Source organism: Ranitomeya imitator, chromosome 8 (assembly GCF_032444005.1).
Source record: "Ranitomeya imitator isolate aRanImi1 chromosome 8, aRanImi1.pri, whole genome shotgun sequence".
Classification (NCBI taxonomy): domain Eukaryota; kingdom Metazoa; phylum Chordata; class Amphibia; order Anura; family Dendrobatidae; genus Ranitomeya; species Ranitomeya imitator.
The window spans coordinates 38,347,089-38,361,849 of NC_091289.1; the positions used below are offsets into that span (position 1 = coordinate 38,347,089).

At 40.4% G+C, this 14,761-nt stretch overlaps 1 protein-coding gene across 1 annotated transcript in view; it reads left to right on the plus strand.

Annotated features, from left to right (window-relative positions):
• WNT7A (Wnt family member 7A) overlaps positions 1-14,327 on the plus strand; it is a 70,482-nt gene extending 56,155 nt beyond the window's left edge. Inside the window, exon 4 of the mRNA XM_069736760.1 lies at positions 11,025-14,327. Coding sequence (XP_069592861.1) covers positions 11,025-11,504 — 480 coding nt within the window. The 3' untranslated portion in view covers positions 11,505-14,327. The remainder of the gene's footprint in view (positions 1-11,024) is intronic.
• Positions 14,328-14,761: the final 434 nt, after the last annotated feature.

Genomic DNA, 14,761 nt, shown 5'->3' on the forward strand with positions numbered 1-14,761 from the left:
TGAAAGAACATGACCGTCACAGAGCCCTGACCTCAACGCCATCCAACGATGAAAATGAGTAACCTTTTAGTATCATATCACTCATATTGTGAAGCCAACAGTGTTGGACTGGGCTCATAGCCCACCAAAGGAAATTTAATTCAGTGTCCAACCTATAACTAGACAGAACATTTGTGTGTCCATTCATTTGAACTGCCTTATGATTACCAGTAGAATGAATGGGTTGTCAATACCGCACAAAATGTAATGACGCCAACAAAAACTGGTCTTATTCACTTCTAATCCCAAAATATAAAAAAGATAATATTGTGTCCTTAAAAGTCCGGTTTAGCAAAACTAAAATTGACGAAAATAAGTAGAAATGTAAAAGCCAGAATTGCTGTTTTTTGGTCTCCAAACTTCCCCCAAAAAGCTATAAAAGGTATTAAAACATCCTATGTATTCCAAAGTGGTAACAATAAAAATTACAGCCCAAAAACAAGCTCCATCGACAGAAAAAGAAAAAAGTTACGGGTTTAAGAAAATGGTGGCACCAATCCAAATTTTGTTTATCACCACTGTTCTGAATTTTTTTTAAAAGAGATCCTGTGATAAGAATTTGGGATGTTAAAGTCAATGCATGGCCATAATAGCACTTTTATACAATTTAAATACCGTCAGTGAAGAAATCCATACGGTGGTTGTTTTTTAATCAGCATTTAAAGTTTTAGTTTAATTAGCTCTAGGTGCATAGGGGCGGGAATGTGGGTAAGGTCTTTGGCTCCTGCCCGGCGCTTTTACATATCTATCAGCTATCTGGGTATAAACTTCTCGCTCCCCCACAGATTAATAAAAATACCTTTCATTATTTTCCTAAGATGTATGCTAATTGTCATGGTCCAGTCCGATGGGTGCAGCAATTCTGGCTCAGCGCCTCCTCTTTCCTCATAATCGCGGGTCCTCCTGTCTTGATGGCCTTGGTTGACGTCTCCTATGTCATCCTACCAGCACTGCAAATCTCAAGCCTGGGCATTTGAAGCACAGACCGGCGCAGGCATGCTTCACTCTGCCATCCTGACAAAGCCGATGACCCAGAAGTTAAGCCAGCGCATGACCATTAAAGGATTTTAGTCTGGACTCAAGAATCCTACGCAGGTCTAAGCTTCAACTGCACATAACTTAGATTTGCAGCTCCGAGGGGATAATGTCGGAGATGTCATTCATGTCCATCAAGACAGGAGGGCCAGCAATTGCGGGGCGAGAAGTGATATGGAGCACAGACCTGTGACATCCATCAGTCTGGACGACATTGATTAGCATAAGAGCGCAGATTTCTATAAGGTATTTTCATTGATCGGTTGGAGTCATGTGTAAGATGGCTTAAAGGTGGAGCTTTTAGTTTTAAAAGGAAAAATCTGGTAACAAGTTCCCCTTAAGTGTTATTTTTTAAAGGCGTTTGTCCGGTGTGTTTCAGAGTGCAGAGTTAGAGGTATAAAGGCATTTAATACTATTCTGATTTATTCTGATTTAAACACTTCCTGCCTTTCCCCCTAAAAGGAAACCCCTATAGTGTAAGGATTGGTGAAGTCACCAAACGAGGCTGGTCCTGGAAAAATTAAAATGATGTCTCCAATTTATTGTACCAACAATATGGTCAGATTGAGCTGTGATGATCTCTAGCTCTTCTAGCGGTTTGGTAGCTATCAGAATAATACTACCATACAGAGATAAATATTTCCCCATACAGTCATAACAGCATACCTATCATTTCAGAAGACTTTTCAAAATTATTTGTCATTAGCTGTCAAGAGTAGTAAAACTATTTCTGGCATTTGGATGACTTGTGTTTTGCATGTACCAGCAATTTCCCCCTCTGTATGTTCCATCACTAATTGTTAGTTTTCCTTGACCTCTGCTCCAAATTAGCTGCTCAGATACAGAAGAGGAGATTCAGCTCCCTTCCCTATGTGTAGCACACCCTCAGAAGCAGTATTGAGGATATTCTACAACATTAGTGAGCAGTGAAGCTGTGTATCCAGCTCTGGGGTGAGATAAAACACTTAAGGTACTTAAAAGCAGCTCAGTCTCCTTGTGTCTCTTTATTTCTTTTCAGCCTTCACCAATCCTTCTATCCTTCACCACTAGAGGCTTCAAAGCTGAAACCTGATCCCGCTTTGAGCTGTCAGTCATCTTGTTTGTCACAATGAATTTTAGATGTACAGTATGTCCCTCTCAAGGGGGAGAAGATGAAATGATGCATAATGTAAAGGTACTGTTACACTTAACGATTTACCAACGATCACGACCAGCGATACGACCTGGCCGTGATCGTTGGTAAGTCGTTGTGTGGTCGCTGGAGAGCTGTCACACAGACAGCTCTCCAGCGACCAACGATGCCGAAGTCCCCGGGTAACCAGGGTAAACATCGGTTACTAAGAGCAGGGCCGCGCTTAGTAACCCGATGTTTACCCTGGTTACCATTGTAAATGTAAAAAAACAGTACATACTTACATTCTGGTGTCTGTCACGTCCCCCGGCTTCAGCTTCCCGCACTGACTGTGTCAGCGCCGGCCGTAAAGCAGAGCACAGCGGTGACATCACCGCTGTGCTTTACGGACGGCGCTCACAGTCAGTGCGGAAAGCTGAAGGCGGGGGACGTGACAGACACCGGAATGTGAGTATGTACTGTTTTTTTTTTTTTTTTACATTTACAATGGTAACCAGGGTACACATCGGGTTACTAAGCGCGGCCCTGCGCTTAGTAACCCGATGTTTACCCTGGTTACCAGTGAACACATCGCTGGATCGGCGTCACACACGCCGATTCAGCGATGACAGCGGGTGATCAGCGACCAAAAAAAAGGTCCTGATCATTCCCAGCGACCAACGATCTCCCAGCAGGGGCCTGATCATTGGTCGCTGTCACACATAACAATTTCGTTAACAATATTGTTGCTACGTCACAAAAAGCAACAATATCGTTAAAGAAATCGTTATGTGTGACGGTAGCTTAAGTGGAGAAAGAAGCATTTTTTTGTTGTAAGTGAGGAGAATCTTTACCACTGACTTTGAACGTATCCGTGTCCTGTGGAGGTACCCTGTTCAGCGAAACACCCTATCTTGACTCCGGTTTGCTGGGAAATTTCTTACGGCTGGTAGATTGGTATTAGATTCCCATCTGATGCCTCCAGAACCCATTGAGAGTATCTTCCTTTGAAGGAAAGGACCTATCCAAAGTTGTTCAGGTCATCACGGAACCTGTAGAGTTCCAGATAGGAGCATTGCATTTGGAGAAAATCGCTTTTTTGTGCTGTTTGATATTTTTCACCCACTTCTCCTAGGCTGAGAACTCATGAGCCTGTGCTAGACTGGAAGTCTGGTGAAGTGCTTCATTGGAGACAGTTGTGTCATGAGATGTGCCTGGTCCCTATACTTCCAGTTGGGCCGCCAGTGTTGCCATCTTCTCCACCAGGCGATTGTTCCAATGGCCTGCTTCCTGAAATCCCCCCGCCTCAAGGACATATCCTCAGTGAGACCAATTTGAAGATTGACCCGGAGAAGGTAACTTCTAGTTCAAAGATGGGAACAATAAGGCGGAAGCACCTTCTGAGTCTCTACTGTTTACTGACCAGGAAGAATCACAGTCCATCCCTGTTTATTCCAAGGGGATAGCTAGTTTTACCAGGCTAAAATAGACTCAGCAATTCAAGGTTCCTGTTCCTAAATCTACGCCATTCTGCTCCGAGAATGTCCAGACAGTGAGAAGCATCCTGACCAAGAAGTTTGGAGATGTAACCTTTCTTCCAGTGGCTTGGAGAAATTGTGGTCCTGATGAGAGGTCGTGGGAGTTTAGGAAGAAAAATCTGGCTCCATCTTCTCTGCATGGAATCCACTCAGGCTTGAAGAAGAGGGGGCATAAAGGGGGAGTACTGTAACGTCAATTGCCATTGCCGGCATTGTCTGCTCTCTCCATGTGGTGACGCCGACATACTCACCAGCCTGGCCACAGAAGCATCCTCAAACTCCTCCCCCTTCTCCTGCGCTTGCAGCAGAGGTTTATGGCAGTGTGCCTAGTGCGTGAGCACCCCCCTTCTCCTAAAGGAGCAGCGCAAATTGGCTGGGAGGCATGTAGTAAAAGTGTACACTTGCAAGGTGGTTTCCAGAAAATAGATGTGCCTGAGCAACCCCTATAGTTAATTTGTTATTGGTGTTGGTGTGTGCAACTGTATGTTTCCAGGTACCCCGTCCTTTGTCTGTTATAGTTATTTCCTTATCCTGTGTAGTCTCATTAGTCTAGTATATTGTGTACGTGATTCCGTGGCCACTTCGGTGGTATCCGAACCGTGACACCGCGTACCTGAACAGTTTACCGATAAACCGTGTCTGAACAGGAACTTATGTCAGAGATCCATGTTATCTAGACTGTCCATAAATCCCTGAGTCCTTTCTGTCTGTGACTTCAACGCCATGACCCGTACAGTGAAACGACCCCTGGGATTCCCAGCTGGCGTACCAGGACTGCCTAGGAGGGGAGCCTGGCGGCTACCTGCAGGTCAAGCCGGACTCCACCATCTGGAGCTTCAGTGAACACCAGATAGCCTCTTAGCTACGCCCATCCCAGGCAAGCCCGGTCCCATGGCACAGTGGGTCCACGAGCCACGTACACCACCTGCGAGCGTGACAGATACCATTATACAATTCCTAAATAATACTACCACACCATGTCTACTATCATTATCAATGATAAATGAATGAACAGCTAATTAATTTGACCATAAAATTATTGAATAAAATCCCCCACAAAGACCATTATTACCACCAGATCATGACAATACAGTAGTACAGTGAAAGGGACCCTGTCCGGCAATTCATCCTGCCCAAACCACGGGCAGCAGGATTTATACTGTGGTTTAGGCAGCATGAATCACTTGACAGATTCCCTTAAAATCAAATGGCATTGTAGTCATTCACTTGTACTGTCTTTTCCATCTGGGCCAGACCACCATGAACACTTCTTCCAGGGATGACCGATGTCTGTAGAATTTGTTACCCAAACATCTTTCCAGCAACCCCAACCTTTTCCAAATTTACCTAAATGGACCATCTCAATGAAACCAGACATTCATGTGCATGTTGATGCTATATTTCCCCCTATTTTGCACCTACTATATTGTAATTTTATAATATATTGTAAAACAATATTAAATACTTTATTATAGTCTAGAATAATATTGTTTAGTAAAGTTTGGTAACCTCTAGAAGATTATTGCACAATATAATATAATCTAGAATAATATTAATACAGTATAGTGAAATCTTGAAATACCGTGGTATAATATAGTATATCATGAGCCAGAATACAATTGAATAGTATAGTAATCTAGAATATTATTGTATATTAAAGTATACAGTATAAGCCCCCACATTGCACCCCCAATATACAGTATTAGCTCCCACACAGTACCCCTATATATACTATTAGCCCCCACATAGCCCCTGTATATAGTGAGCCTCCACATACTGTAACTCCCTATATAATATTAATAATTTTTCTTTATATAGCGCCAACATATTCGCAGCACTTTACAATTAAGCGTTGACATGTACAAACAATAAATTCAATATAAGTTAAGACAATTTAAACAGTGACATTAGGGGTGAGGTCCCTGCTCGCAAGCTTACAATCTACAAGGAAATGGGGGGACACAATAGGTGAAAAGTGCTTGTTATTTCAGGTCTGGCAATGATAATAAATAGGGATTTTCATACAAAGCTGGATGATCCGGTCATCAGCCCGTGTGTTTAAAGGGAACCTGTCACCCCGAAATTCGCGGGTGAGGTAAGCCCACCGGCATCAGGGGCTTATCTACAGCATTCTGTAATGCTGTAGATAAGCCCCCGATGTTACCTGAAAGAGGAGAAAAAGACGTTATATTATACTCACCCAGGGGCGGTCCCGCTGCTGGTCCGGTCGGATGGGCGTCTCTGGTCCGCTGCGGCGCCTCCTATCTTCATTACATAACGTCCTCTTCTGATCTTCAGCCACGGCTCCGGCGCAGGCGTACTTTGCTCTGCCCTGTTAAGGGCAGACAAAGTACTGCAGTGCGCAGGCGCCGGGCCTCTCTGACCTTTCCGGCGCCTGCTCACTGCAGTACTATCCTCTGCCCTCAACAGGGCAAAGCAAAGTACGCCTGCGCCGGAGCCGTGGCTGAAGATCAGAAGAGGACGTTATGTAATGAAGATAGGAGGCGCCGCAGCGGACCGGAGACGCCCATCCGACCTGACCAGCAGCGGGACCGCCCCTGGGTGAGTATAATATAACGTCTTTTTCTCCTCTTTCAGGTAACATCGGGGGCTTATCTACAGCATTACAGAATGCTGTAGATAAGCCCCTGATGCCGGTGGGCTTACCTCACCCGCGATTTTCGGGGTGACAGGTTCCCTTTAAGTGCAATAGTCAAGTATCAAGTGCAGTTATGTGCATGGAGGGTGCGGAGACAGATGAATAGTAGGGCGCAGATTCAGAATAATATTTGGAAGGAGGGAACAGGACAAAGTTAGTTTACTGAGTAGTTGATGTGGTAGACTTGTTTGAAGAGATGGGTTTTCAAAGCGCGCTTGAATAGGTTGGGGCTAAGTATCAGTCTGATCGTCTGGGGAAGTGCATTCCAGAGAGCTGGCACAGCACAAGAGAAGTCTTGGAGACAGAGGTGCGATGTTCGGCATATACATTATGAGCCCCACATAGCCTTCTATGCACAGTATGTGCCCTCACATTGCCTCCTGTATAAAGTATGAGCCCCCACATAGCCTCCTATATAAAGTATGAGCCCCCACACAGCATCTCTTTATACAGTTTGAGCCCCAAAATACCCACCTATATACAGTATGAGCAATCTATATAAGTATGAGCCCCCATATAGTCCCTAATATACCGTACAAGCCTCCACATAGCCTGCTATATACAGTGGGAACCCCCACATAGTTCCCTATATTCAGAATGAGCCCTCACATAGCTTCCTATATACAGGCAGACATCCATCACTCATAAACAAAAGAGCACATACTCGCCCCACTCCTGTTTTCCCGGCACTCTGCTCCAGTCTCCAGTGCACTGACTCTCTGCAATAGCAGACGCGATGCAGTGACTTCAGCACATCTGCTGTCTCAGTCCCGAGGATGCAGAGAGCGGTCTTATCTATTCTGGACGCGGGCGACAAAGGGCATGGTGCGGCCCGTGTGCCCCAACTTTTAGGCATTCAGCTATCTCAGTCCGGAACAGCCTGAGTTCTGGTCTAGAATATTGAATACTATAGTAATGTATAGCTTAATGCGGAATAGTATTATTTTACTATTTTATTGTATTGCAAAATATTGTGTTACTATACAGTGTTGTATAACGCAATATTGAGTATACTAGCATCATAAATTACATAGTCTAGAATATTATTGTAGAATATAGTATAGCATATAGTCTTGGACATAAGACTATAACATAATATCTCTTCCCTTTGCAATTTGCTCCATTTTATACAGTTTGATTTATATAAATATTTCGGACAAATATAACATTTAGTAGAACAGGGAAGAAAATAGACACATAACCTGTCTGGGTTCATGATAAAAAGGTTTGGCAAATTATTGGTTTAGAAGGGACACCAAATCCACACAGTGGTCCTTTGCCAGGTATGAGACACCGGGAATGCTCTGAGCTCACCGAGCTCCTGAGTCAGCTGGCATATTGTGTGATATTGCATAGGAGCTCCATGGACGGCGGGCTCTTTCGCTTGTTGATCCACTTGACCAGCACACTCAGCTTTTTCCAATCAAACTGTTTATTCCATCAGAGCATCACCATTGTCTGCAGCTTGACTGCTAACGAAATACGTTAATAGGAAATTTACACTGTTTGGAAGAGGCGCGTTAGGCACACATGAATGGATAGACAATATATTGACAGTTTCAATTAGCAGCTCCACTGAGTACTTGGATTCTGGCTGGAAAGCACTAAGATTTGCTTTTTCTTTGTTTCCTTTTATTTTAGATCATATCAAGCCAGACTAATATAATATTATTAAAAGTAACAATAATAAAATGTAAAAAATGGCAAACATACTCATTTTGAACATTGTATGATATTATTATTATTTACAGTGGGTGCGGAAAGTATTCAGACCCCTTTAAATTGTTCACTCTTTGTTTCATTACAGCCATTTGGTAAATTCAAAAAAGTTCATTTTTTTCAAACTAATGTACACTCTGCACCCCATCTTGACTGAAAAAACAGATATGTAGAAATGTTTGCAAATTTATTAAAAAAGAAAAACTGAAATATCACATGGTCATAAGTATTCATACCCTTTGCTCAGACTCTCATATTTAAGTCACATGCTGTCCATTTCCTTATGATCCTACTTGAGATGGTTCTACTCCTTCATTGGAGGCCAGCTGTGTTTAATTAAACTGATAGGACTTGATTTGGAAAGGCGCACACCTGTCTATATAAGACCTCACAGCTCACAGTGCATGTCAGACCAAATGAGGATCATGAGGTCAAAGGAACTGGCCAAAGAGCTCAGAGACAGAATTGTAGGAAAGCACAGATCTTGACAGGGTTTCAAAAGAATTTCTGCAGTACTCAAGGTTCCGAAGAGCATAGCGGCCTCCATAATCCTTAAATGAAAGAAGTTTGGGACCACCAAAAGTCTTCCTAGACCTGGCCGTCCAGCCAAACTGAGCAATCGTGGGAGAAGAGACTTGGTGAGAGAGGTAAAGAAGAACCCCAAGATCACAGTGGCTGAGCACCAGAGATGCAGTAGGGAGATGGGAGAAAGTTCCACAAAGTAAACTATCACTGCAGCCCTCCACCAGTTGTGCCTTTATGGCAGAGTGGCCCAACGGAAGCCTCTCCTCAGTGAAAGACATATGAAAGCCCATTTAGAGGGACTCTCAGACTATGAGAAATAAGATCTCTGGTCTGATGAGATGAAGATAGACCTTTTTGGTGACAATTCTAAGCGGTATGTGTGGAGAAAACCAGGCACTGCTCATCACCTGCCCAATACAATCCCAACAGTGAAACATGGTGGTGGCAGCATCATGCTATGGGGGTGTTTTTCAGCTGCAGGGACAGGAAGACTGGTTGTCTTTGAAGGAAACATGAATGCGGCCAAGTACAGAGATATCCTGGATGAAAACATCTTCCAGAGTGCTTTGGACCTCAGAGTTGGCTGAAGGTTCACCTTCCAACAAGACAATGTCCCTAGGCACACAGGTAAAATTACAAAGTAGTGGCTTCAGAATAACTTCTTGACTGGCCCAGCCAGAGCCCTGACCAAAACCCATTTGAGTATCTCTGGAGAGACCAGAAAATGGCTGTCCACCAACGTTCACCATCCAATCTGACGGAACTGGAGAGGATCTGCAAGGAAGAATGGCAGAGGATCCCCAAATCCAGGTGTGAAAACTTGTTACATCATTCCCAAGAAGACTCATGGCTGTACTAGCTCAAAAGGGGCTTCTAACCAATACTGAGCAAAGGGTCTGAATACTTATGACCATGTGATATTTCAGTTTTTCTTTTTTAATAAATTTGCAAAAATTTCTACATTTCTTTTTTTTCAGTCAAGATGGGGTGCAGAGTGTACATTAATGATAAAAAAAGAACTTTTTTGAATTTACTAAATGGCTGCAGTGAAACAAAGAGTGAAAAATTTAAAAGTGTCTTAATACTTTCCTTACCCACTGTACTTTTAAAGTACCATTGATTCAATGGTGTAGTACATGTGAAAAGGGTTTACATACAATATACATATATAAATTGCAATGAACAAACTAACAATGACAGACTGGTAGAGAGGGGAGGGTTTACATTGTAATGGGGAGGAGACAGCAGCTCCTGTTGTGGTTAGGTGACAGCTGGGTTATTGCAGGCAGTAGGCGCTTTCCTGAAGACATGAGTTTTCAGGTTGCATCTGAAGGTTCCAAGAAAATATCTTGAAGGTGATTGGATGAGAAACATACCAAAGCAGAGGAGAGAAAGAGGTCTTGTGAGGACCAGAGATAACGTGTGGGGAGGTATTGGTAGAATAGTTCAGAGATATATGGAGGAGACAGATTATGGATACATCCTTGTAGATCATTGTTGCTAGTTTAAACTTGATTTGTTAGGAATGTTAAAAAGGAAGACCTGGAGTCAAGATTAAGCTAAAAAGTTACTATTTTATTACACAGAAGTAATAATCTCACAACATATATTAGTCTATGATTATAGGTATAATTGTGATGTATTCCCAAGGTACAAAAGATTGGCCAAGAAACAGATCAGGAGTCCATGATTCATAAAAATACTTACAATGAAAAGACCTGAAGTTTTAGTAGCGGGACAGATGTGTAGTTTGAGGCAAATTATTCCTTTAATCCATAGTAGAAAAGAGAGTATGAATAATATGCCAAATACTCAATGTCCATTATTAAATGTCGGCAGGTTCATCTTGGAGGCATTATGTGTCAAAAAGAGGTAAAAATTTGAAAAAGGTTATTTGCTCATCATATTAGGTGGTCCTGTCCACTCCTCGGCCTCGTTCCCTCTTCTGAAATGTGTAAAATGATGATGGTTATTTTTTTGCCGAATCATGCAAATCGAATGCATCAGGATCTGTGGATTTCAGGAAATTCGACTCTAATTCAGTTTTCATCTTATTGATTCAATCATCTCTAGTCCCGATGCTAGGTTTCATGCAAACGTGAATATGCACGCATTCCATATTTCCTTGAAATTAATAAAAGTTCTGACATTATATGAGTAGATATCACAGGCATCTGTAACTCCATTTGATTTCTTGACAGGTTTTTGGTCCTCTTCATTGATCACTCAAACATTGGGTGTCCCAGTTGGCGAATTCCTGCCAATATGAGTATCATGACATGTCTGCTTGACATTTTTCGAGAAGCTTTTTAGTAGACTACTTAGTAATGTCCTTAATATTTTCTTAGCTAAAAAGTTTTTCTAAATACTTTTTTGTTATTTTTGTTTTTTTTTGCAGGTCCTAGAGGAAAACATGAAACTGGAGTGTAAGTGCCATGGAGTATCGGGATCTTGTACGACAAAAACATGCTGGACCACACTGCCAAAGTTCAGAGAAATAGGATTTCTCTTGAAGGACAAATATAGTGAAGCTGTTCACGTTGAGCCGGTTCGTGCCAGCAGAAATAAGAGACCAATGTTCCTCAAAATCAAAAAGCCTCTGTCGTATCGCAAACCAATGGACACAGACTTGGTGTATATTGAAAAATCTCCAAATTATTGTGATGAAGACCCGATATCAGGCAGTGTGGGCACGCAGGGTCGAATGTGCAACAAGACAGCCCAACACACGAGTGGCTGTGATTTAATGTGCTGTGGGAGAGGGTACAATACCCATCAGTACTCTCGTGTCTGGCAATGTAACTGTAAATTCCACTGGTGCTGCTACGTGAAATGTAACACGTGCAGTGAAAGAACTGAAGTGTTCACTTGTAAATGAGAACATTACCCGGATAAAGACGCGTTTTAGCCCTGGGAACTAATATCGTACATTTGCACAAGATCTCAAGCTACATTCTACAAGATTGTGGCCTAGAGTCCCATTGCCTTGTAGGAAGCTAAATGAATGGACCATTGTTGTCTTTAATTTGAGTAATTCTAAGACCATTCATCTAATGAAACCCTGAATATGTTGAAAATTCTGCACTGTAGATTTGTGCAGAGTGTCTACAACTGTGAAGAGGACAAGAGAAATATGATCTCCTGGGCTCAATATCGAGCAGGTCTTCTCCTTTACACAGTCAATGATCCATTCTGTCAAGGAAAACACTGTAGATTCAGATATGTTGCATAAGTAGTTGGATCCCGTACACTGTATTTGTTTACCCTTTTTCTGGATACACATGAATCTGCTGAAAAATCAGACCTCTGATGGTTCACAACTTAAAAATAGGCAAGACTGGAACCGGAAGAATTTTATAAAACAGCCACTATGCTAGCAGAGTTAAATGGATACATTAACCATAAATTTGTGTGACTTTCCCCACTCAAAGTGGATTATACAGATTAATGTTCTTCAAGGGAATCTGTCGCCAGGTTTTTGTTACGTTATCTGAAAGGAGCATGATGTATAGACAGGACCCTGATTCCAGTGATACATCTCTTACTGCTGCCACAGTTTTTATTAAGCAGTCTTATCTGCGGCAGATATAGCGGATCTTTGGACTGTTGAGCTCTGCATAACCCCACCCACACCACTGATTGGCAGCTTTCTGTGCGCTGTAGGCAGAAGCCTGCCAATCAGTGATGGGGGCGTGGTTGGACTACCTGGCAGCAGGTTTACTAGTCCTCTAGTGATAATCTCCTGCTGATAAATCAGTGATTTTATTAAAACTACAGCAAGCAGTACAGTAAGTGACACAATCTCTGCTCCTACGTTATGCTACTCTCAGATTAGGAAGCAAAATGCTGTTGACAAATTTTCTTTATGTTCCTAATTTTTCACCATCAATTCTTTTTGTTTGTTTAATTAATTGCCCCATGACTGATTTTTTTATGTTAAAAAAACTCTGTTTTATATATATATATATATATATATATATATATATATATATATATATATATATATATATATATATCAATTATTTTTGTTGTTGTTGGCACAGGGACTTTAGTGATGATATTTATCGATATATTTTAGAGTAAACTAATATTAATTTATTTAACATAAAAAAAAACATACTGCCATTTGAAACTGTCTGATAGCAAACAAAAAAAATGTTTTGATTTTTTAATTATTTAGAAAATGAGATCTCTGTATTGGAAACAAAAAAAAAAACTGGAGGTGTAAATATTACGTTTTACTCAGATCCCATTTATAGCTGTGTACAAGGGATAATCTTGTTTGTTTTTCCTTTTTTATGGTGAAAGCAGACATCTTTTCTGAAATACTTTAATGCTGTTTGCTGCTAGCTGTCTGGAATCATCGCTCTCTATATTTAATTGTCTGATTACCTTTTTTTTTTGTTTTTTTTTCTAAATTAATAAATTTGGATTTCATTTGTTGGAATGTTCCAGACAAAATCTTATGGAAAAAAAAAAAAGGACCATTATGGAAAAGAGTATATTTTGTAAGAGACTATTTTTATATGAATATTTTATTTATATTATGCCTGTGTCATTCTATAATCTTCAGTTTTTTTTTCACCAGAAAGCACTCGGTTTCTTACTCGCAAAAAAAAAAATCATACAGATTTAGTTTTTTAACATCCGGCTTACTATGATTTTTCTTTTTTTTTCAGTTTAGTATCAATAATGTGAGAAAGTTTATGTATTTTCCATTATTGGCATAGGGAATAAATTCAAAGCTTAACTTTGTGATTAGTATTACATTTTTGCTCGGTTATCCCATTCGGAAGAGGAAAAAAAAAAAAAAAGAAAAATCTGATTTTGCTTCCCACGTGCATCTTTGGTTATTATTAGCAAATGTGCTGTGTACGCTGCCTATTAAATCTCTATATTGTGTTACTGTCAAATTTGATTTTATCACTGACAGACTGTAGACTATGACTGTACAAACTCGCTTCACATACACGGCCTGATTCTTGCAGATAACGCAAAAAAAAAGCTTACAGGATTTTTTTTTTTTTTTTTTATATCCGTTCGCCTGCTTTGACTTCGAAAAGATGTGGGATGCTAAAAATGAACAGTAATATTTTAAAAAAGTGAAAAAGTAACAAAAAAAATTAAAACGTCCTATACACCGTTAACAATTAGTGCAGTATTTGTTTTATTCATTATGCAATATTATTATTTTTTTTTTAATTTTTGTAAACAGTGTTAGACCAGTGTATAAGATATTGGAATAGGTTCCTAGGTGAGATTAATTTATTGTCCGACTACTGAACTGATAAAAGATGACAAATATTTTTATAAACAATTTTTCTGGATTCATTAATTAACTACTGATCTGTCTATCTATATATATATTAAGCACAATGCTGTCATTCTGGTAAGAGGGTAATCAAAGGTAGTTGTTTTTCAGCAAAGTGGCTTTACTACAGTTTACTAGAGTCATAGTTTTACCACTGGAAAAAGCATCAGTCATTTATCGCATAGTCCAGAATGTGATTTTTGGATAGTAAATGATCACAACTCGAATTTTGCAGTATGGTTTCATCTTCAAGCATTCAGCTAAGATGGTTTCTTCCAGAAATGTGTTCTTTTTTTTTTTTCCCCATTGATCAGTAATATGCCGTGTGAACTCAATGACTATATCAGCTCCTCAATCCATTTTAGCAACAATAAAATCATGGATGTGAAATATCGTTTTTTTATGTCTTTTTTTAATACCTAATTTATGGAAAAAAAAACACATTTGGTGGGGGTATACATATATATACAGTACCTTGAAAAAGTATTCACTCCACTTTTGTACATTTTAGAACGTTACACCCACAAACGTAACTGTATTTTATTGGGATTTTATGTGCTGTATCAACACAAAACTAACAAACATTTATAAGTAATATTATAAATGTAAAGGAAATGATACGTGGTTTTCTAAATATTTTAAAAATACAAATCTGAAAATTGTGATATGCATTTGTATTCAGCCCCCTTTAGTCTGATACCCCTAAATAAAATCCAGAGCGACCAATTGCCTCTAGAAGTCACATAAAATTGAGTCCACTTGTGTGTAATTTCTTCTCAGGATAACTACAGCTGTTCTGTGAAAGCCTCGGAGGTTTGTTTGAG